The sequence below is a fragment of the Amblyraja radiata genome, chromosome 8 (assembly GCF_010909765.2).
Source record: "Amblyraja radiata isolate CabotCenter1 chromosome 8, sAmbRad1.1.pri, whole genome shotgun sequence".
NCBI classification, from domain to species: domain Eukaryota; kingdom Metazoa; phylum Chordata; class Chondrichthyes; order Rajiformes; family Rajidae; genus Amblyraja; species Amblyraja radiata.
Genome location: NC_045963.1, coordinates 2759981 through 2780835, shown reverse-complemented (window position 1 = coordinate 2780835; position 20855 = coordinate 2759981). Strand labels below are relative to the sequence as shown.

General features: G+C 46.3%; 1 protein-coding gene across 3 annotated transcripts in view; it reads right to left on the bottom strand.

The window, feature by feature from the left end:
- Positions 1–20855, bottom strand: part of tiam2 (TIAM Rac1 associated GEF 2) — a 276975-nt gene that overhangs the window by 111187 nt on the left and 144933 nt on the right. For all 3 annotated transcript variants that reach the window (XM_033025042.1, XM_033025044.1, XM_033025043.1), the window contains 4 exons: positions 13315–14544; positions 7243–7678; positions 5128–5300; positions 166–390 (listed from right to left, as the gene is read on the bottom strand). In XM_033025042.1, coding sequence (XP_032880933.1) covers positions 166–390; positions 5128–5300; positions 7243–7678; positions 13315–14544 — 2064 coding nt within the window. The remainder of the gene's footprint in view (positions 1–165; positions 391–5127; positions 5301–7242; positions 7679–13314; positions 14545–20855) is intronic.

Sequence of the window (20855 nt, the reverse complement as noted above, 5' to 3'; positions counted from 1 at the left end):
ACAGTTCCTTCCTGCACAGTATATTTGATAAACTTCTTATTGTCAATAACTTTCTTCCACAATATAAAGCACGCTGCCGAATCTAACGAGTTAAGGATATTGCATGTAATATGTATATAGTTTCAAGCTATTCAGCTGCCAGCCAATATTAAGCATTAAGCATACCTGATTTTCAATTGCCTTCCTATTTTTGGGATCATTCACAATGGACAGTTGCAACTCTGCCATTTTCTTCATTTTTCCATCCATGTCAATCTTCTGCATGAAGCTTTTGGTTTCATTTCTCAGTAACTTGACAGTATCCTCCTTCCCATGCTGCTTTGCAAACACCGATGCACAGGCAGAGTGGATCGCAGTCACCCAATTTTCAAGATCAGTTTGGCTCGTAGCCTGAAAGCCAAAACCACAGGAATCATTGACATTTAAAACATTAATGTAACCCATTGAAGATAACGTTTCAGAAATTTTGAAGTTAAAATTAATTTGAAATGGAGCCGTGTTGTTTTTAGAACTCAAATTCAGAGAATAAACCCGAGCCGTGATGCCCACGTCAAATTCAGTCAGTTCAGTTTATTGTCACGTGCACTGGATACAGAGAAAAGCTTTTGTTGCGTGCGAACCAGCCAGCAGAAAGACAATACATAATATAGCAATCAATCCATTTACAGTGTATAGATACATGAGGGAATAATGTTTAGTGCAAGGTATGGCCGAGGATCACCAATGAGGTAGATAGTAGTTCAGCACTGCTCTCTAGTTGTGGTAGGATGGTTCAGTTGCCTGATATCAGCTGGGAAGAAACTGTCCCTGAATCTGGAGGTGTGTGTTTTCACACTTCTATACCTTTTGCCCAATGGGAGAGGGGAGAAGAGGGAGTGGCCGGGGTGTGACTCATCCTTGATGATGCTGCTGGCCTTGCCGAGGCAGCGTGAGGTATAAATTGAGTCAATGGAAGGGAGGCTGGTGTGTATGATGGTCTGGGCTGCGTCCACAATTCGCTGCAATTTCTTGCGATCCTGAATGGAGCTGTTCCCAAACCAAGCTGTGATGCATCCCGATAAAATGCATTCTCTGGTGCATCTGTAGAAGTTGGTGGGAGTAGTCTGGGACATGTCGGACTTCCTAAGCTTTGTAAGGAAGTGGAGGCGCTGGTGTGCTTGTTTTATTATTGCGATCTTGCTATTGAGGTAGTGCAGCGTAGGTTTACAAGGTTAATTCCCGGGATGGCGGGACTGTCGTATGCTGAGAGAATGGAGCAGCTGGGCTTGTACACTCTGGAGTTTAGAAGGATGAGAGGGTATCTCATTGAAACATATAAGATTGTTAAGGGTTTGGACACGCTAGAGGCAGGAAACATGTTCCCGATGTTGGGGGATTCCAAAACCAGGAGCCACAGTTTAAGAATAAGGGGTAAGCCATTTAGAACGGAGACGAGGAAACACTTTTTCTCACAGAGAGTGGTGAGTCTGTGGAATTCTCTGCCTCAGAGGGCGGTGGAGGCAAGTTCTATGGGTGCTTTCAAGAGAGAGCTAGATAGGGCTCTTAAAAATAGCAGAGTCAGGGGATATGTGGAGAAGGCAGGAACGGGGTACTGATTGGGGATGATCAGCCATGATCACATTGAATGGCGGTGCTGGCTCGAAGGACCGAATTGGCCTCCTCCTGCACCTATTGTCTATTGTCTATTGTCTAACTCAAAATCATCTCATAAAAATCAGGGCAAAAGAAACAAGTGATTGGAATGCAAATATACATAATTAATACAGAATTCACCAAATATCACAGATCTCCTGAAGGGAAGGTTAGGTGGGGGCAGGTTAATGAACATGCTGGGAGCAATGGGGGTAAAGTACAATTCTGTTCCGTCTGTTACAGGAAGGGTGCGGAGGCTTTGGAGAGGGTGCAGAAAAAAATGTAACAGGATGCTACCTGGCTAGAGGTCATGGGTGATATGGATTGGAAATTATTTTATCTACAATGTCAAAGGTTGAGGGGAGACCTGACAGAGGTATGTATATAAAATGATGAGAGGCATTGATGAGGAACACAGTCAGAACCTTCTTCCCCCCCAAGGTGGAAATGTCAAATATCAGAGTTCATTGCGTTGAGGTGTGAGGGGGAAAGTGTAAAGGAGATGTGTGGGGCAGATTGTTTTAGATGCCGGGAAAGCGCAGTCAGGGGTGGTTTACTTTAGAGATACAGTGCGGAAACTGGCCCTTTGGCCCAAGTCCACACAGGCCAGCGATCCCCGCACATTAACACTATCATGTACACACAATTTACACTTATACCAAGTATACAAACCCAAGCCAATTAACCTACAAACCTGTACATCTTGGGAGTGTGGGATGAAACGGAAGATTTCGGAGAAAACCCACGTGGGTCACGGGAGAACGTACAAACTCCGTACAATAGACAATAGGTGCAGGAGTAGGCCATTCGTCCCTTCAAGCCAGCACCGCCATTCAATGTGATCATGGCTGATCATCCCCAATCAGTACCCCGTTACTGCCTTCTTCCCATATCCCCTGACTCCGCTATCTTTAAGAGCCCTATCTAGATCTCTTTTGAAAATATCCAGTGAACCCGGCCTCCACCGCCCTCCGAGGCAGAGAATTCCACAGACTCACAACATATAAAATTGTAAAAGGACTGGTCAAGCTAGATGCAGGAAAAATGTTCCCTATGTTGGGCGAGTCCAGAACCAGGGGCCACAGTCTTAGAATAAAGGGGAGTTCATTAAAGACTGAGGTGAGAAAAAACTTTTCCTCCCAGAGAGTTGTGAATTTGTGGAATTCCCTGCCACAGAGGGCAGTGGAGGCCAAATCACTGGATGGATTTAAGAGAGTTAGATAGAGCTCAAGGGGCTAGTGGAGTCAAGGGATATGGGGAGAAGGCAGGCACGGGTTATTGATAGGGGTCGATCAGCCATGATCACAATGAATGGCAGTGCTGACTTGAAGGGCCGAATGGCCTCCTCCTGCACCTATTTGCTATGTTTCTATGTTTCTCTGTGTGAAGAAATATTTCCTCGCCTCCGTTCTAAATGGCTTACCCCTTATTCTTAAGACAGCACCCGTAGTTGGGATCGAACCCGGGTCTCCGGCGCTGCAAGCGCTGTAAGGCAGCAACTCTACCACTGCGCCATGGTGGTGAAGCAGCAGAAATGGTTGTGGCATTTAAGGGGCTTTTCAATGGGCACATGAATGTGCAGGGGATGGAACATTGCAGATCGAAGGGATTGGTTTAGTTTTGAACCATTTTCAGTACTGCTATCATAGGCCGAACAGCCTGTTTCTATGTCTACCTCATTTGTCTGACAATTATTGGGACTATAAAATATACTGGATAATTACTTAATACTACATGTACAATTACTTGAAAATCTGAAAGACAGCTTTCACCAGGAAACAAAATAGATTCACAATCTGTTCATTTAGGTCATCTTATTTTTGGTCATCATAATAATGTTACCTCATCAAAGATCTGTATTGTAATTTCAATTCAACCAGAATGTTAATGCTATATTAAAGGTGTAATATATTTTAGTAAGATAATAATGTTTTTTACTAAAAATCCGAATTGCTGAATATATTACCAGCATTTCTTTGTTGTCATGCATTTTAAATACACTGCCTATCGAGTGCTTTAGGCCATAGAAAGGCCTGTGCTATAGTTATTGTTATATTCTAGAGATTTATCGTTGAATTTTTTAGCTACCATTTGCCCTGTAAAATCCGGCCAGGCAGATCTCGCTTTTATTGATGGCGCTTGAGTGGTCTGTGCAGGTGCATAGTTCCTTGAAGATCAAGTCGCAGGTAGATAAAATGGTCAAAAAGGCTTTTGGCACATTGGCCTTCATCAGTCAGAGTATTGAGTATAGAGGTTGGGAGGTCACGTTGCACTTGTACCAGACGTTGGTGAGACCACATTTAGAGTATTGTGGTTAGTTCTGGGCACCATGTTATAGGAAAGATGTTGTCAAGCTGGAAAGGGTATGGGAAGCTGGAAGATTTACGAGGAATTTGCCAGGTCTGGAGGGGCTGAGCTATAGATTAGATTAGATTCAACTTTATTGTCATTGCACAAACACGAGTACGGGTACAATGAAATGCAGTTTAGCATCTAATCAGAGTACAAAGTAGTAAAATGCTGATTAAAACAATATGTACAATGTGAGTAAATTAATCTAGTACATAGGCAAATAAATATATACAGTTAAAAGGGTATAAAAGATAGCTAGCGTCGGGCCTGTGAGTTCAGCAGGGTAATGGTATTTTGGAAGAAGCTGTTCCTCAGCCTGCTTGTGCGCGATCTGAGGCTCCTGTACCGCCTCCCTGATGGGAGGAGGGCAAATAGTCCATGGTTGGGGTGTGAGGGGTCCTTAATGATTTTCCCAGCCCGTCTCAGACACCGTGTGCGGTGGAGGGCAGCCATGGCAGGGAGCGGGGCACCGATGATGTGATGGGCGGTTTTCACCACCCGTTACAGTGCCTTCCTGTCAGCTGTGGTGCAGCTGCTGTACCATACCATGATGCAGGTGGTCAGGATGCTTTCGATGGTACAGCGGTAGAAGTTGGACAGGATCTGGGGGGACAGGTGAACTTTCTTAAACCTCCTCAGAAAGTAGAGGCGCTGCTGCGCCTTTTGAATTGCCGCGCCCCTGCGCCTATAGGGAGAGGATGAGTAGTTGGCACCTTATTCCATGGAGCGTGGGAGGATGAGGCGCGATCTTATAGAGGTGTTTTAAAATCATGAGAGGAATAGATCAGGTAGATGCACAGTCTCTTGCCCAGAGTAGGGGAATCGAGGACCAGAGGACATATGTTTAAGGTGAAGGGGAAAAGATTGAATAGGAATCTGAGGGGTAACTTTTTCACACAGATGGTGGTGGGTGTATGGAACAAGCTGCCAGAGGAGGTAGTTGAGGCAGGGACTTATCCCAATATTTAAGAAACAGTTAGACAAGTACATGGATAGGACAGGTTTGGAGGGATATGGACCAAGCGCAGGCAGGTGGGACTAGTGTAGCTGGGACATGTTGGCCGGTGTGGGCAAGTTGGGCCTTTTTCCACACTGTATGACTCTATGAATAAGATTAATTCTTAGTAAATTAACAATAAAAACCTGGAATAGGACGACGTCCCCGAAGGCATTGCTAAGACAGAACACATTTTCTTTCTTGGGGTGTTCTGGTACAGGCTGCACAATGCTATCCTCTGTGAACAAGGCGTATCTGGGTACACTGCTCTGCTCCATGTATGTTTTCCCATTGGTCTCATAAAATAGCAGCGTGCAACCTTCAAAAAGAAAAGCAAAAAACAAGTCTTTACTTGAAGTGCCACACATAAACATAATTTAGTCTAGTCTAGTTTTTAGTTTGGAGACACAGCGCGAAAACAGGCCCTTCGGCCCACTGAGTCCGTTACCGACCAGCGATCCCCGCACATTAACACTACCCTACACACACTTGGGACAATTTTACATTCATGCCATGCCAATTAACTGACAAACCTGTGCGCCTTTGGAGTGTGGGAGGAAACCGAAGATCTCGAAGAAAACCCACATGGGTAATGGGAAAAACGTACAAACTCCGTAGTCGGGATCGGACCCAGGTCTCTAGCACTGTAAATGGCCTGTCCCACTTGGGCCGTCACTTACGCGACAGGCTGGTAGTGACGGTCGCGCGATGGTCCCGCGAGAGTCGCGCGCGTCATCATGCACCTGCACAGCCGTCTGGAGCGCGTGACGTCATTTATAGATAGACACAAAATGCAGGAATAACTCAGCGGGACCGGCAGCATCTCTGGAGAGAAGCAATGGGTGACATTTCGGGTCGAGACCTTCTTCAGTCTGAAAGAAGGGTCTTGACCTGAAACGTCACCTATTCTTTCTCTCCAGAGGTGCTGCCGATCCCACTGAGTTACTCCTGCATTTTGTGTCTATCTTCAATTTTCTTGGCCCTGCTCTAGGAGTAGAAGTGGGGGCGGATCCGGATCCGCAACGGCCGTGAGCCCCAGGCCGAGCTCGACGATCATTTGCCTGCTTCTGCTGCTGTTGGAGGTGAGACCTTGTGTCTTGGGCCTGTCCCACTTTGGCCGTCAGTTACGCGACAGGCTGGTGGCGCGCTAAAGTTTCGTTCAGGGCGAAGTCCACACTCTTCCACACCACTCCATGTGACAGCCCCGCGCTACCCACACGCTACCCACATGCTACCCACACGCTAGCAGGTCGCGTAAATGGCGCGCGAAAGACAGCCAAGTGGGACATGCCCTTAAGCGCTGTAAGGCAGCAACTCTATCACTGCTGCGCCACCGTGCTGCCCATAATTGTTGCAGACAGCTTGGGGCCATTCAACCTTTTACAGATTAGCTCCCTGCGCTTAGTGACAAGAATGTTTTAAATTGATTTCCTTCAAATTTGTTATAGACTTGCATTTAAAACACACGCAGGGATAGTGCCAAAAGATCATAACATGACTTACTCCTTCTCTTGTCAAAAATCAATTGACTAAAGTAGCAAAAAGAAGAAAGTCGTGTTTTCAGGGGGGCCATTGAAGGTGAATGATTGATTCTCTGTGTGTACATAACAATGACAAAACATCCACAGAGAAATTTAAATCAAGCATTTGACTGGAATATAGTCAAAAGTGGTTAGACACAAAATGGTGGAGTAACTCAGCGGGACAGGCAGCATCTCTGGATAGAAGGAATGGGCGACATTTCGGGTTGAGACTGGGAGTCGCGGGTAATCGAGGACCAGAGGAAATAGGTTTAAGGTGAAGGGGAAAAGATTTAATAGGAATCTGAGGGGTCAATTTTACACACAAAGAGTGGTGGGTGTGTGGACTCTTGGGTCTCGACCTGAAATGTCACCCATTCCATCCATCCAGAGATGTTGCCTGGCCCGTTGAGTTACTCCAGCATTTTGTGTCTACCTTCGGCGTTAACCAGCATCTGCAGTTCCTTCCTACACACCTCGCCAAATGGGACACATTTTATGAAGCTAGAATGTTAAATAGGAACAGAAAGGTACTTTTTAACTTGCGTGTCAATTGGACTTCAGTACTGCACTGTCATCTTTCACTCAAGTGAAACAAATTTCAGTTTCGGAGGCCGTGAGACCCAAGTAAATTTCTAAAAATAATGTAATTATTTAACCATTTTTCCCCACTTTGTTCAAAACTTTACTGTACGAGTGAATGGCAACCACACTGTACCAATTCTGGATTGTGATGGTTACCTTTGAGAGAAACCCAATACTGTCTCCACTTTCTGCGAGGGGCAAGCTCCAATTTCCTTTCCTTCTGATGAGTAACGAGGGGTTTAAAGGACAACCAGCCGGCCTTTCGCACGCAACCCTGTTCTTTTTCAAACAGCAGGTCCAGCTGCTCCAGGGAGTTGAAGGAATCGCTGCTGCTGTCTTCACTCCCTGTGGATAGGTCCGTGATGTCCATTGACATGTGGCCCATTTCCAACTCGCGCATGAAGTTCTCGTAAATGCTCTGCCGCAGGACGTCATTGCCGACTGCGTTGGTCGAGTTGCTCCTGGGCGGCAGTGTGTAGCTGAAGCCCGATGACCACAAGGAACTCGGTGCCTGGGACGGAGAGCTGGCGTCTCCAGTCAACCCATCAATACCACTGTCACAATACTCATTGACATCCTTGGATCTGGAGTCCTGCAAAAATTGAAAAAAATATATATGTTTTTGGAAAATCATTTCTGAAGGGGTTGGACAATTTCAGTATTATTAGACACAAAGTGCTGGAGTAACTCGGCGGGTCAGGCAGCATCTCTGGGGAACATGGATAGGTGACGTTTCTGGTCAAGACCAGTTTGAAGGTCATGACCCAAAGCGTCATCTCTCCATGTTCTCCATGGCAACCACCATTTGTAGTTCCTTATTTCTTCAAGTATTATTACTTTACACTCAAGCGTGATGAGATTCTTCACCACATTTAATATATATGTGAGAACAGCAGGGACAATAAAATTATTTAGAATTGTTGCAGTACACTGAACGGCCACATCTACCTTAGCGTTTAATGTTAACACAATCCAATGTGAAGGTAAATTATGTCCCATTAACATTAGTCCCACCTGCCTGCGTTTGGCCCTTATCCCTCTAAACCTGTCCTATCTGTTATACAGAGGTCTGGGATGTACTTCCTACGGCAGCTGAGGAAGCACAATCCGCCACAGGCAATGATGGTCCAATTCTACACGGCCATTGTAGAGTCTGTTCTCACCTTCTCCATCATGGTCTGGTTTGGCTCAGCCACCAAGCACGACACCTGGAGGCTGCAGCGAATCGTCCGATCAGCTGAGAAGGTTATTGGCTGCAACCTTCCCTCCATTGATGAACTGTACACTGCAAGGGCCAGGAAGCGAGCGGGCAAGATCATCTCTGACCCCTCTCACCCTGGCCACAAACTCTTTGAATCACTTCCCTCTGGAAGGCGACTCCGGATTGTCAAAGCTGCCACAGCCAGACATAAAAACAGTTTTTATCCACGACTAGTTGTTCTACTCAACAGTTAAAAATCTGTAGCCTCCCTTTGATCTGGTATTTTGTTGGTTCACATGCTTGATCAATGGTGTTTTATCATTAATGTCTTATTATTATTAATGTTTAGTGTTTTCTGAGTCATTCGTAACTGTCACTGTATGTTATGTTGTTACTTGTGCGCGGAGCACCAAGGCAAATTCCTTGTATGTGAATACTTGGCCAATAAACTTACTTACTTACTTAATACGAGGGTTTACTGTATGCATATTTTTCTTCTCATCAAACCCATCAGAATTGTCAACATTTCCATTTAACCTTTGCTCCGAGGAGAACAATCAGCTTCTCCAGATGAAGGAAGACGTTTTCCATCATTCCTGGGACCATTTCAGGAAATCCTGGTTGACACCCCAGGATCCGGTTGACACCCCAATTATCCCAGGAATGAGTGGTTTAACATATGATGAGCGGTTGACGGCACTTGGCCTGTACTCACTGGAGTTTAGAAGGATGAGAGGAGACCTCAGTGAAACATACCGAATAGTGAAAGGGTTGGGTAGAGTGGATGTGGAGAGGATGTTTCCACTAGTGGGAGAGTCTAGGATCAGAGATCATAGCCTCAGGATAAAAGGACGCTCCTTTAGGATGGAGACAAGGAGGACTTCTCCAGTCAAAGGGCGAATCTGTGGAATTAATGCCACAGAAGGCTGTGGAGGCCAAGTCAATGGATATTTTTACGGCAGAGACAGATAGATTCCTGATTAGTCCGGGTGTCAGGGGTTATGGGGAGAAGGCAAGAGACTATGATAGAGGGGGAGAGTTAGATCAGCCATGATTGAATGGCAGAGTAGATTCAGTGGGCCGAATGGCCTAATTTAGCTCCTCACATGACCTAATTTCTGATATTTAAAACATTTTGTGCTCTGTGCCTATGTGAAGGGGGTAATATATTATTTTAAAGGCCTTAATTTGTCCTGTAGCTTCCTAAACCTTGCGTAATGGCCACATATCTACACCCAATCCAGACCTGGCTTCATCTTTCTTCTTTTAAAGCAAGTCTAAGTTGTTTTTTCGACATAATTTTTTCACTACAAATGTTAACTAATATCATAAAATATTCACAGTGCAATGTTTTTCTCCTCTACACAAGGAAATAAAGAGCCGATTCGGGGTGGCAGTGGCACATATCTTAATGGCCACAGAGAGAACGTGCAAACTCCACACAGACAGTACTTGAAGGCAGAACTGAACCCTGGCCATTGGTGCCGTGAACCAAATGCATGGCTGGTTAAAAGGACAATAGTGAGCATTCTACATGGGCGGTTACGGTGGTGCAGTGGTAGAGTTGCTGCCTTACAGCAAATGCAGCGCCGGAGTCACGGGTTCAATCCCGACTAGGGGTGCTTGCCTGTACGGAGTTTGTACAGGCAAGTGGCCTGCGTGGGTTTTCTCCGAGGTCTCCGGTTTCCTCCCGCACTCCAAAAATGTACAGGTTTGTAGGTTAATTGGCTTGGTATAAATGTTAAAATTGTCCCTAGTGGGTGTAGGATAGTGTTAATGTGCAGGGATCGCTGGTCGGTGTGGACCCGGTGGGCCGAAGGGCCTGTTTCCACGCAGTATCTCTAAACTAAACATCAGTGCAACTGATACATAGGATTTTATCATCAGAAAGTGAGACATGATAGATAGCACATATTTTACAAGATTTTATTAAGTAAAGTGATGCCTCAAGATAAAAGTTAAGCCTCGCGCAATTTCATTTAGTTTACCTTTTTTCACTTAGTCGTGAAATTTTTGACGCAAACCAAATCATCCGGATCATAAAAGGTAGGTGCAGGAGTAGGCCATTCAGCCCTTCGAGCCAGCACCGCCATTCAATATGATCATGGATGATCATCCTAAATCAGTACCCCGTTCCTGCTTTCTACCCATATCCCTCGAGTCCATTAGCCCTGAGAGCTATATCTGACTCTCTCTTGAAAACACCCAGTGAATTGGCCTCCGCTGTCTTCTGTGGCAGAGAGTTCCACATGCAAGAAATACATACTTATCCTGCTGGGATGATGTTCCACCATCCAGCCCAGCACGTTAAAGAAACAGTTGTCAATTAGTGAAGTTAATTAATTTGTGAGGTTAATTATTTTGTTCAGGATATGCAAAATGTGCAATGCATTTTGCATTTGGCTTGTACTCTGCTGGGATGTTGATCAGATGTAACTACTGGTGATATTAACAGCTTGCAGGAGATTAGGTATACTTCAGTATGGCACAGTCAGAATTACACGGCATGCAAACAGCCCTGAAGATAGACACAACATACTGGAGAAACTCAGCAGGGTGGCCAGCATCACTGGATAGAAAGTATGAGTGATGTATTGGGTCGAGACGTTTCTTCAGACTGAGAGTCAGGGGGGAGGAGGACACAGAGATATGGAAGGGTAAGGTGTGAAAACGAGAGAACAAAGAGCATGAAGTTTGAGGAAAATGTAGACTAGATCAATATTAGCTAGGGCATAGAGTTTAACATTGAACCCGGGCTGTGAGATGGGTACTTTATTCAAGTCTTAACTTCAAGGCATATCAGTAGTCCTTATATAGAGTGATACAGCGTAGAAATAAGCCCTTTGGCCCAACTTGCCCACACCGGCCAACTTGTCCCTGCTACGCTAGTCCCACCTGCCTGTGTTCAGCCCATATCAATAGACAATAGTCAAATAGGTGCAGGAGTAGGCCATTCGGCCCTTCGAGCCAGCACCGCCATTCAATGTGATCATGGCTGATCATCCACAATCAGTACCTCGTTCCTGTCTTCTCCCAATATCCCCTGACTCCCCTATCTTTAAGAGCTCTATCCAACTCTCTCTTGAAAGTATCCCTCCTAACCTGCCCTATCAATACACTTGACTAACTGTTTCTTAAATGTTGGAATTGTCCCTGCCTCAACCACCTCCTCCGGAAGCTTGTTGCAAACACCCACCACATTTTGTGTACCCCTCAGATTCCTATGAAATCTTTTCCCCTTCACCTTAAACCTATGTCCTCTGGTCCTCGAATCACCTACTCTGGTCAAGAGACAGTGGGTCTACCCGATCTATTCCTCTCATGAGTCATAAGTAGTCCTCATAACATAGGTACATGCAGGATGTCTGAAGGTTCATGGTACATGCGATACAAATTATACACAATATGCTGCAGGATTTCATAGATTTTTTTTCCCATCCATAGCACTAGACAGTGGCATTTAAGGGTGGCGCGGTGGCGCAGCGGTAGAGTTGCTGCCTTACACCGCTTGCAGCGCCCGGGTGCGATCCCGACTACGGGTGCTGTCTGTATGGAGTTTGTACGTTCTCCTTGTGACCGCGTGGGTTTTCTCCGAGATCTTCGGTTTCCTCCCACACTCCAAAGACGTACAGGTTTGTAGGTACATTGGCTTGGTATAAATGTAAAATTGTCCCTAGTTTGTGTAAGATAGTGTTAATGTACAGGGATCGCTGGTCGGCATGGACCCAGTGGGCCGAAGGGCCTGTTTCTGCGCTGTATCTCTAAACTAAACTAAACTAAACTAAACTGCTTGAAACAAATTCCTTCAGCTGGGCAAGAAACTCAGTTGGGGGTTCCAGCAAGTACATTCCTAGGTATCAAATATTGAAAAACAAATTTGAAAGTTTAGCTATTAGATTCAAAGGAAGAAAAATTACTTGGCATAGACTATAGAAAAACTCAACTTCAATAAAAAATATTTTCTCCCGGACATATGGGAACTCAGAATATAGAAGATCAGCAAGTCTTTAGTCTTTAAGCAGTACCCTTCTTCTGAAATGAGAAGACACAAAGTGGTGGAGTAACTCAATGGCTCTCTGGAGAACATGTTTTGGGTCAGCACCATTCTTCAGACTAATTGTAGTGTGAATAGTGTGAATGAGGGGGAGAAAACTGGAAGAGACGGGTACAGTGGCAGTAAAGTTGCTGCCTTAAGATGTGGATTACAAACATGTCCGAGACACTACATTTGGAAAATATTAGGCTTGTCTTGGCAGAAAAACCAGATCAATTTTTAAAGACATGGACACCCTTCACCGAATTCCAACTATGGGTCGGGTGAGGTGGGTGGGGGAGGGGGCGAGAGGCAGGTATTTCCACTTTATTTTTTCTTTCTCTTTTTCTTTTTTTTTTTTCCTTTTCCTCTCTTCCATATTTTTTCACTCTTTGGCCACACTACCGTGGTAGTCTACGGGTCCTATCTTTTCACCTTTCATTTTTTCTCTTTCTTGGTCTTTCTCTTTTCTTTTCCCTTATGTTCAAGTTAAAAGGTTAAAATTGAAGCTGAACAATAATTGTATAATTTTATATGCCGAATGTTTTATTCTTGTACATTTGCTTCTAATAAAAATAATCTTTAAAAATTAAAATAAATGAATAAATAAATAAATAGAGCTTTAAAAGTTGCTGCCTTACGGCGTCAGAGACCCGGGTTCGATCCTGACTACGGGCGCTGTCTGTACGGAGTTTGTACGTTCTCCCCGTGAGTTTTCTCCGAGATCTTTGGTTTCCTCCCACTCTCCAAAGATGGCTAGGTGCAAAAGTAAGATTGTCCCTAGTGCGTGTAGGATAGTGTTAGTGTGCGGGGATAGTTGGTCGGCGCGGATTCGGTGGTCTGAAGGGCCTGTTTTCGCTCTGTATCTCCAAAAGGAAAGTGCCGATAGCTCCAACACCAAATTATCACTCTTTCAACAGAATTTAATGCACAAGCTACTTGGTTAATTTGCAGAGGCTTCCGTGTCCAGTTGTGAAATAAAAATGTTCCTTACCTGTAGTTTTCTTTTCTTCCTGGTGAGGCTCCCAGTCCAGGCACTTAAGCGGCGCATTCGGCTCTTTAAGGCAGTCCGTGAGGAGCCGTCCTCAGCGAGGTGCTTGGGCTTTCTGCACGGGAGTGTATACGAGGAATACTGTATGGGGCCTTTGTCCTCCTCATCAGATGGCACGTTCATGCACTTGAAGTCATCCTCAAACAATTTCTTGCTGTTTAAAGCCGCTGTGTTTCTGTGGTGCAGTGGGAACTCATTCCCTGTGGGAACGCACTGCCCTGCCCCAGCGTCGGTGTACATTGCTTGAAGGGAAGAGAGAGATGACTTCTGGAAAGGTTGCTCATCAGTTGGCAAAACGCTCCCTTGGTCGCTCGAATCAGTAGCCTTTGCGGTTGTGTACGCGTTATCAAAATCATTGGCACATGCATGGTGTCCCCATTGTGAATCACACCAGGAATAGTCAGAGCTTATTGAGCTGCGCTTGCTTGATTTCAATCTTCCCTCATCCAGGGGAAGGCACTGGTCTATCATGTATTCTGTCCTGCCTTCAATCTGCACCTCATTTTGCTTACTGGGAAGCGATTCCATCGCAGTTGAGTATCTCAGCAGCTGAACTGGCCCTGGGGAATCCTCACAGGTTGGTTTCCCATGGCCATTACCAGCGCCACTGTGAAACTCCACTCTCAGGTTGCCATCAAATCTTCCCAGCGTTTTGATGAGGACTTTCGGACTGCATTCCCCTTCTGCTTTCTTTGCTTGCATTGCATCTTCAGCTAGGCCGTGCCCGTTCACAACGGAGCCATTGTACACCAGAGTTTGATTCTGATCATCTGCCTTGTCGAGAATGAAAGGGAATTTATTCCCGGGCAGTAACCGAGGCTCGTTGCTGCAGTCGTGCTTGCGCATGTGACTGAGGTGGCATCTGCTGTCAGCATTGCTATTGCCCACCACTAAAGCTTCGCACTGCCGTGCAGCGGCATTGAGTGAGAAGCGCTGGTTGGTTTTGTGTTGGGAGAGGCAGTTTCTACCCAGTGACCTCGCTTTGTAACTGATGCTGTTGCCGCCATGACCCCAGCCAAAGGAAGAACGGGACTTTTCATCCTTAATGTGGACACTTCGAATTTTAAGAGCACATGTCTTCTGCCTGGTCATAGGAGTGGCCTTCCCCTCAATGCTGTTGTCGCCTTTAGTTCCCTGGAGGTTATACTGGCTGTCTGAATTCCCCATCTTGCACTGAATAAAGAAAACAGAGATAAAACATGTTGCATTCACTTCTGTATTCAATTACAGCATTTCTTTCGTATTTTAAATCAGATTAGTACAGTGCAATGGCTCTTGTTTATCAATGAACAAGTTTTTCTACTGGAAATTGATGTACATCCAGGAACTGCAGTAAATAGTGCCACAGGCTTATGGGCCTGTCCCACATAGGCGACTTTTTAGGCAAATGCCAGAGACAATGCAGTCGCCACATGGTCGCCACATGTTCGCGGGTGGTTGCCGGGGAGTCGCCTTCATGGTCATGAGGAATTCCCACATTCTGGAAACTAGTCACGGCCTCATTATGGTCAACATGTTGAAAAATTAACGGCGACTAGAATGAAACCGCCATGGAGAGTAGCGAGAATTCTCGTGCCGTAGGTGGGTCGCCAGGAGGTCCTAGTGGGTTGCCAGGAGGTCGAAGGCTCTCGTAGGTTCTAGTAGCCAGTACTGACCGGTGAATTTCATTGGCTCATTGGGGAAAAAAAATATGTAAGCAGTAGTTTTCAGAACCAAGGATAACCGACCGGTAATGTTAAATGTCCGCCGAGCTTCACAGCCGTGTATCTCTGACTTCTTAAAGGTTGTCTCCACTTTATCTCCCCCCCTCTCCCGCTCGTCTAAAGGACTTCCCGTACACTGTGCTTTCACCGTCTTAATTACAGCGCCAACCTTCATCGCGGTGTGTGTCTGTATCACATTGGCTTTGTGAATTTCACTCAGACAGCGCTCCCCCCACTTGCCCTGTCCCCCGTCCTTCACAAGTGATGGAGACGAGTAAAAGAAAGAAAGGAAGAGCCCACCCAAGTAGGCGGTTATTGTAGAGGAAGGATCCACAGAAGGTACACAAAAATGCTGGAGAAACTCAGCGGGTGCAGCAGCATCTATGGAGCGAAGGAAATAGGCGACGTTTTGGGCCGAACCCCTTCTTCAGACTGATGGGGGGTGGGGGGGAGAAGGAAGGAAAAAGGGAGGAGGAGGAGCCCGAGGGCGGGGGGGTTGGGAGGAGACAGCTCGAGGGTTAAGGAAGGGGAGAGGAGACAGCAAGGACTAGCAAAACTGGGAGAATTCAATGTTCATGCCAACCGGACGCAAACAACCCAGGCGGAATATGAGGTGCTGTTCCTCCAATTTCCGGTGTTGCTCACTCTGGCAATGGAGGAGACCCAGGACAGAGAGGTCGGATTGGGAATGGGAGGGGGAGTTGAAGTGCTGAGCCACCGGGAGTTCAGGTAGGTTCTTGCGGACCGAGCGGAGGTGTTCGGCGAAACGATCGCCCAACCTCCGCTCAGTCTCACCGATGTAAATCAGCTGATATCTAGAGCAGCGGATGCAGTAGATGAGGTTGGAGGAGATACAGGTGAACCTTTGTCGCACCTGGAACGACTGCTTGGGTCCTTGAATGGAGTCGAGGGGGGAGGTGAAGGGACAGGTGTTGCATTTCTTGCGGTTGCAACGGAAAGTGCCCGGGGAGGGGGTGGTGCGGGAGGGAAGGGAAGAATTGACAAGGGAGTTGCGGAGGGAGCGGTCTTTGCGGAAGGCATACGCAAGGAACCACAGATGCTGGTTTAGACTAAAGATGGACACAAATGCTGCAGTAAATCAGCGGGTCAGGCAGCATCTCTGGAGAAAAGTAATGGGTGACGTTTCGGGTTGAGACCGTTCTTCAGACTGTGAGTCAGGGGAAAGGGAAAGGAGAGATATAGACGGCGATGTGGAGAGATATAGAACAAATGAATGGAAGATATGCAAAAAAGTAACAATGATAAAGGGAACAGGCCATTGGTAGCTGTGTGCTAGGTGAAAACGAGTTACAGACAATGAGACTCAACAAGACGACTTTGAAACTGGTACTACGACTTGGATGGGGCAGGGACGGGAAGAGAGGGGTTGAAAGGGTCACTTGAAGTTAGAGAAATCAATATTCATACCGCTGGGTTGTAAGCTGGCCAAGCGGAATATGAGGTGTTGTTCCTCCAATTGGCGTTGGGCCTCACTCTGACAATGGAGGAGGCCCAGGATCAAAAGGTCAGTGTGGGAATGGGAGGGGAAGTTAAAGTATTTGGCAACCGGGAGTTCAGGTAGGTCCAGGCGGGCTGAGCGAAGGTGTTCAGCGAAACGGCCGCCCAGACTACGTTTGATCTTGCCGATGTAAAAGAGTTCACTCCTTGAAGAACAGATACAGTAGATGAAGTTGGAGGAGGTGCCTCTACAGACGTTAGCCTACAGAAGAGCATCAACACTAACTTAGGGGCTTGATAAGCAAATAAATCTGTGACAGGCATCAGGAGAATGTTAAATAATCAACCACGCCAAATTAATTGTTCTATGAAAAATGGAATTAGCAGTGAAAAAGCAAAAAGTATATTTCCTGCCAAATTGAGCAAAGTTCACTGACCAGAAAAAAATTAGACTCATTCCTCCGTGCACGGATGCTGCCTATCGCACCAAGTATTTCCAGCACAGGGTCTTTCTATTAGCTTAACGGAATGGGAAAAATATCTCCAGCATTGCAGGTAATGCAGCAGTAGAGTTGCTGTCTTACAGCACCAGAGTCCCAGGTTCAATCCTGACTACGGGTGCTGTCTGTACGGAGTTTGCATTTTCTCCCCGTGGGTTTCCCTCAGAGATCTTCAGTTTCTTCGCACACTCCAAAGACGTACAGGTTTGTAGGTTAATTGGCTTGGCTCTCACTTAACTTTTTTTCCATGTTGCCAGCCAGGCAATCTCGGCAGCTTTTAAGGTTGCCAAATGACAGTTTACGTGGTCATTTAAGATGGCTTGCATGACGCGTGCGATGATGTGCTCGGACAAAGTGCGTAGTTACCAGTCGCAATTATGGTCAATAAAGCATTCACATTATTTCTGCTTCAAATAAAGTCACAAACTAATATTCACTAATCAAGAGATACAATACAGCATCTCATCTCTTTTTACACGTTGCAATAAATGCAATTTCAATTATTTCTTTCCACTTCCAAACAAAAATCTGTTATTCAACGCATGATCAACCTCGGTGAGACCAAGCACAGGCTTGGTGATCGCTTCGCCCAACACCTCCACTCAGTTTTCAATAACCAACCTGATCTCCCGGTGGCTCAGCACTTCAACTCCCCCTCCCATTCCGAATCCGACCTTTCTGTCCTGGGCCTCTTCCGTGGCTAGAGTGAGGCCCATCGCAAATTGGAGGAGCAGCACCTCATATTTTGCTTGGGTAGTTTCAGGTAGTCCTTGCTTTCTCCCTCCTTCCCCTCCCATTCCCAGCTCTCCCACAGCCTACTGTCTCCGCCTCTTCCTTTCTTTTTCCCGCCCCCCACCCCTCCCAACATCAGTCTGAAGAAGGATCTCGACCCGAAACATCGCCTATTCCTTCGCTCCATAGATGCTGCCTCACCCGCTGATTTTCTCCAGCTTTGTCTACCAACGGGATCCCACCACTGGCCACATCTTCCCATCTCCTCCCGTCGGCTTTCTGCAGAGACCGCTCCCTCCGTAACTCCCTGGTCAATTTGTCCCTTCCCACCCAAACCACCACCTCTCCGGGCACTTTCCCTGGCAACTGCAGGAAATGCTACGCTTGTCGCTTTACCTCCCCCCTTGACTCCATTCAAGGACCCAAGCAGTCTTTCCAGGTGTGGCAGAGGTTCACCTGCACCTCCTCCAACCTCATCTATTGCATCCACTGCTCTAGGTGTCAGCTGCCCTACATCAGTGAGACCAAGCGTAGGCTTGGCGATCGCTTCACCCAGCACCTCCACTCGGTTCACAATAACCAACCTGATATCCCGGTGGTTCAGCACTTCAACTACCCCTCCCATTCTGAATCCATACTTTCTGTCCTGGGCCTCCTCCATGGCCAGAGTGAGGACCACCGTAAATTAGAGGAGCAGTATCTCATATTTCGCTTGGGCAGTTTACACCCCAGCGGTATGAACATTGACCTCCAATTTCAGGTAGTCCCTGGTTTCTCCTCCGCTTCCCAGGTCTCCCTCAGCCCACTGTCTCCACCTCTTCCTTTATTCTTCCCGCCCCCCCCCCCCCCGCCTCCCCACCCCCGCACCCTCACATCAGTCTGAAGAAGGGTCTCGACCCGAAACATCGCCTATTTCCTTCGCTCCATAGATGGTGCCTCACCTGCTGAGTTTCTCCAGCATTTTTGTCTACCCATTCACACCATTTCTGTTATCGCACTTTCCTCACCCACTCCCTACACATTAGGGGCAATTTTACAGAGACAAGTTAACCTACAAAGCCAATACGTCTTTGGGGTGTGGGAGGAAATCCACACGCTTACAGGGAGAATGTGCAAATTCAACACAGACAGTGCCCGAGGACAGGATCGAACACAGATCTCTGGCGCGTGAGGCAGCATGTCCACCAGCTGTGCCATTATATTTTATTTTCCAACACACAAAAAAATATACATTGATAACTTTGGTTACTAAAATAAAAAAGAAACTATCCATTTTCAGTCTTAAATCTCTAAGTGACGCTATGTCCCCCTTTACAGCTACTGTATGTTTAAATTCAGTTTAAGACTATGGGGCAGTACATTGGCCATAAAGTTGCTGCCTAAAATTGCCAGAGTCCTGGAATTGATCCTGAATATGGGTGCTGGCTGTATGGAGTTTTATTTTCTAGTTTATAACATTGTTTACAGAGTACTATGTTTACATATTCTGTTGTGCTGCTGCAAGTAAGGATTTCATTGTTCTAACTGGGACGTGAGAGAATAAAACACTCTTGGCTCATTTCGCTAATCTGTGGGATAGAACTAGTGTACGGGTGATCGGTGGTCGGTGTGTACTCGGTGGGCCGAAGGGCCTGTTTCCACGCTGTATCTTTAAATTAAACTAAAAACACGAAAACCAGACGAAATGTAAAGAAGGGTCTCTACCCGAAACGTCACCCAATTTCTTCTATCCAGAGATGCTGGCTGCTCCATGGAGTTCCCCCGTACAATTAAAGCATGGAATATTCTTCACCCTACCATAGTTACCCAACCAGACGCAACTAAATTTAATGTAGCTCTTTTTTCCTCAAGAACCCTTTTTTGCTTAAGTCCAAGTCAAGAGTCAAGAGAGTTTTATTGTCATATGTCCCAGATAGAACTCTGCACCCGCTGAGTTCCTCCAGCAATTTTGTGTACCTTAGAACAATGACATTCTTGCTTGCTGCAGCACAACAGAATATGTAAACGTAATACAGAACAGGAGATAAAAGTTCAGTGTGTCTATATACCATAGACCATATATATATATATATATATATATATACACAATAAATAAACAGATAATGTGCAATAGGCTGTTATTTTTCAGAGTTTGGAGTTTGGTGGAGGTGGGTCCACTCCAGTTTAAATTCCATTTGGAATATTTTTGGAGGACCAGGAAACCAAGAAGCAAGAGTTACTCCAGGGAGTTACTCCAGCTCCAGGGAGTGATTCTGCGTCAGTTTTCAGCGGTCGCGGTGAGCCAGCGACCGGACAGCAATGGCGGCCAGATCTCCCACAATGCAAAGGGAGGGAGAAAGTGGCCAACACCGACTAGTTGCCGTGGCAGTGCGCATGTACAGGGCGGTACATGCGGTACAACCACGGCCGCTGATGTGCTGGCTGTGGTTGTGTGCATGTGCAGGGGGAGGCTATACAGGCCGTGGTTGTGTGCATGTATAAGGCGGCCTGCCGTGCCGAGCCGAGAGCCGAGACCCAGACACGAATGGTGGGCGGAGATGGAGAGTGACAGAGAGAGAGAGATAGAGAGGGGGCCTGCTCAGAATTAAACGATAGGTGTCCCGGGTGCTTGCCAAGCCGGGCAAAATGGCATGGCTTTCAGGTTGCCCGGTGGGACTGTAGGTTCCCACTGGCACCCAGGCAACGGTTAATTTTGAGCCCTGCCTAGTGTGTGTAGGATAGTGTTAATGTGCGGGGGTCGCTGGTCAGTGTGGGCCGAAGTGCCTCTCTCCGCGCTGTATCTCTAAACTAAACTAAAATCAGTAGCTAAGCCCAATTAATCTGATCCAGATTCCAAGTTAAACAATTTGTGCAGTGTTCATCAATGCCCACTCAGGAATTTCAATTTCCCCTTTTCCCAAAAACAACGGAATCATTTATAAAACCAGAGTTCTCTTCCAGGTTTCATGTTGGTCGTTACTGTATTCCTATCATTTTCCTATTGGTAATAATCAGCAACAACAACTCTGAACAGGTGGGACAATGTTTCTGCTGTGAATTTATTCTGATGCAACAAACAGCTCATTGATGACAATTAACTACAGCTAAATGG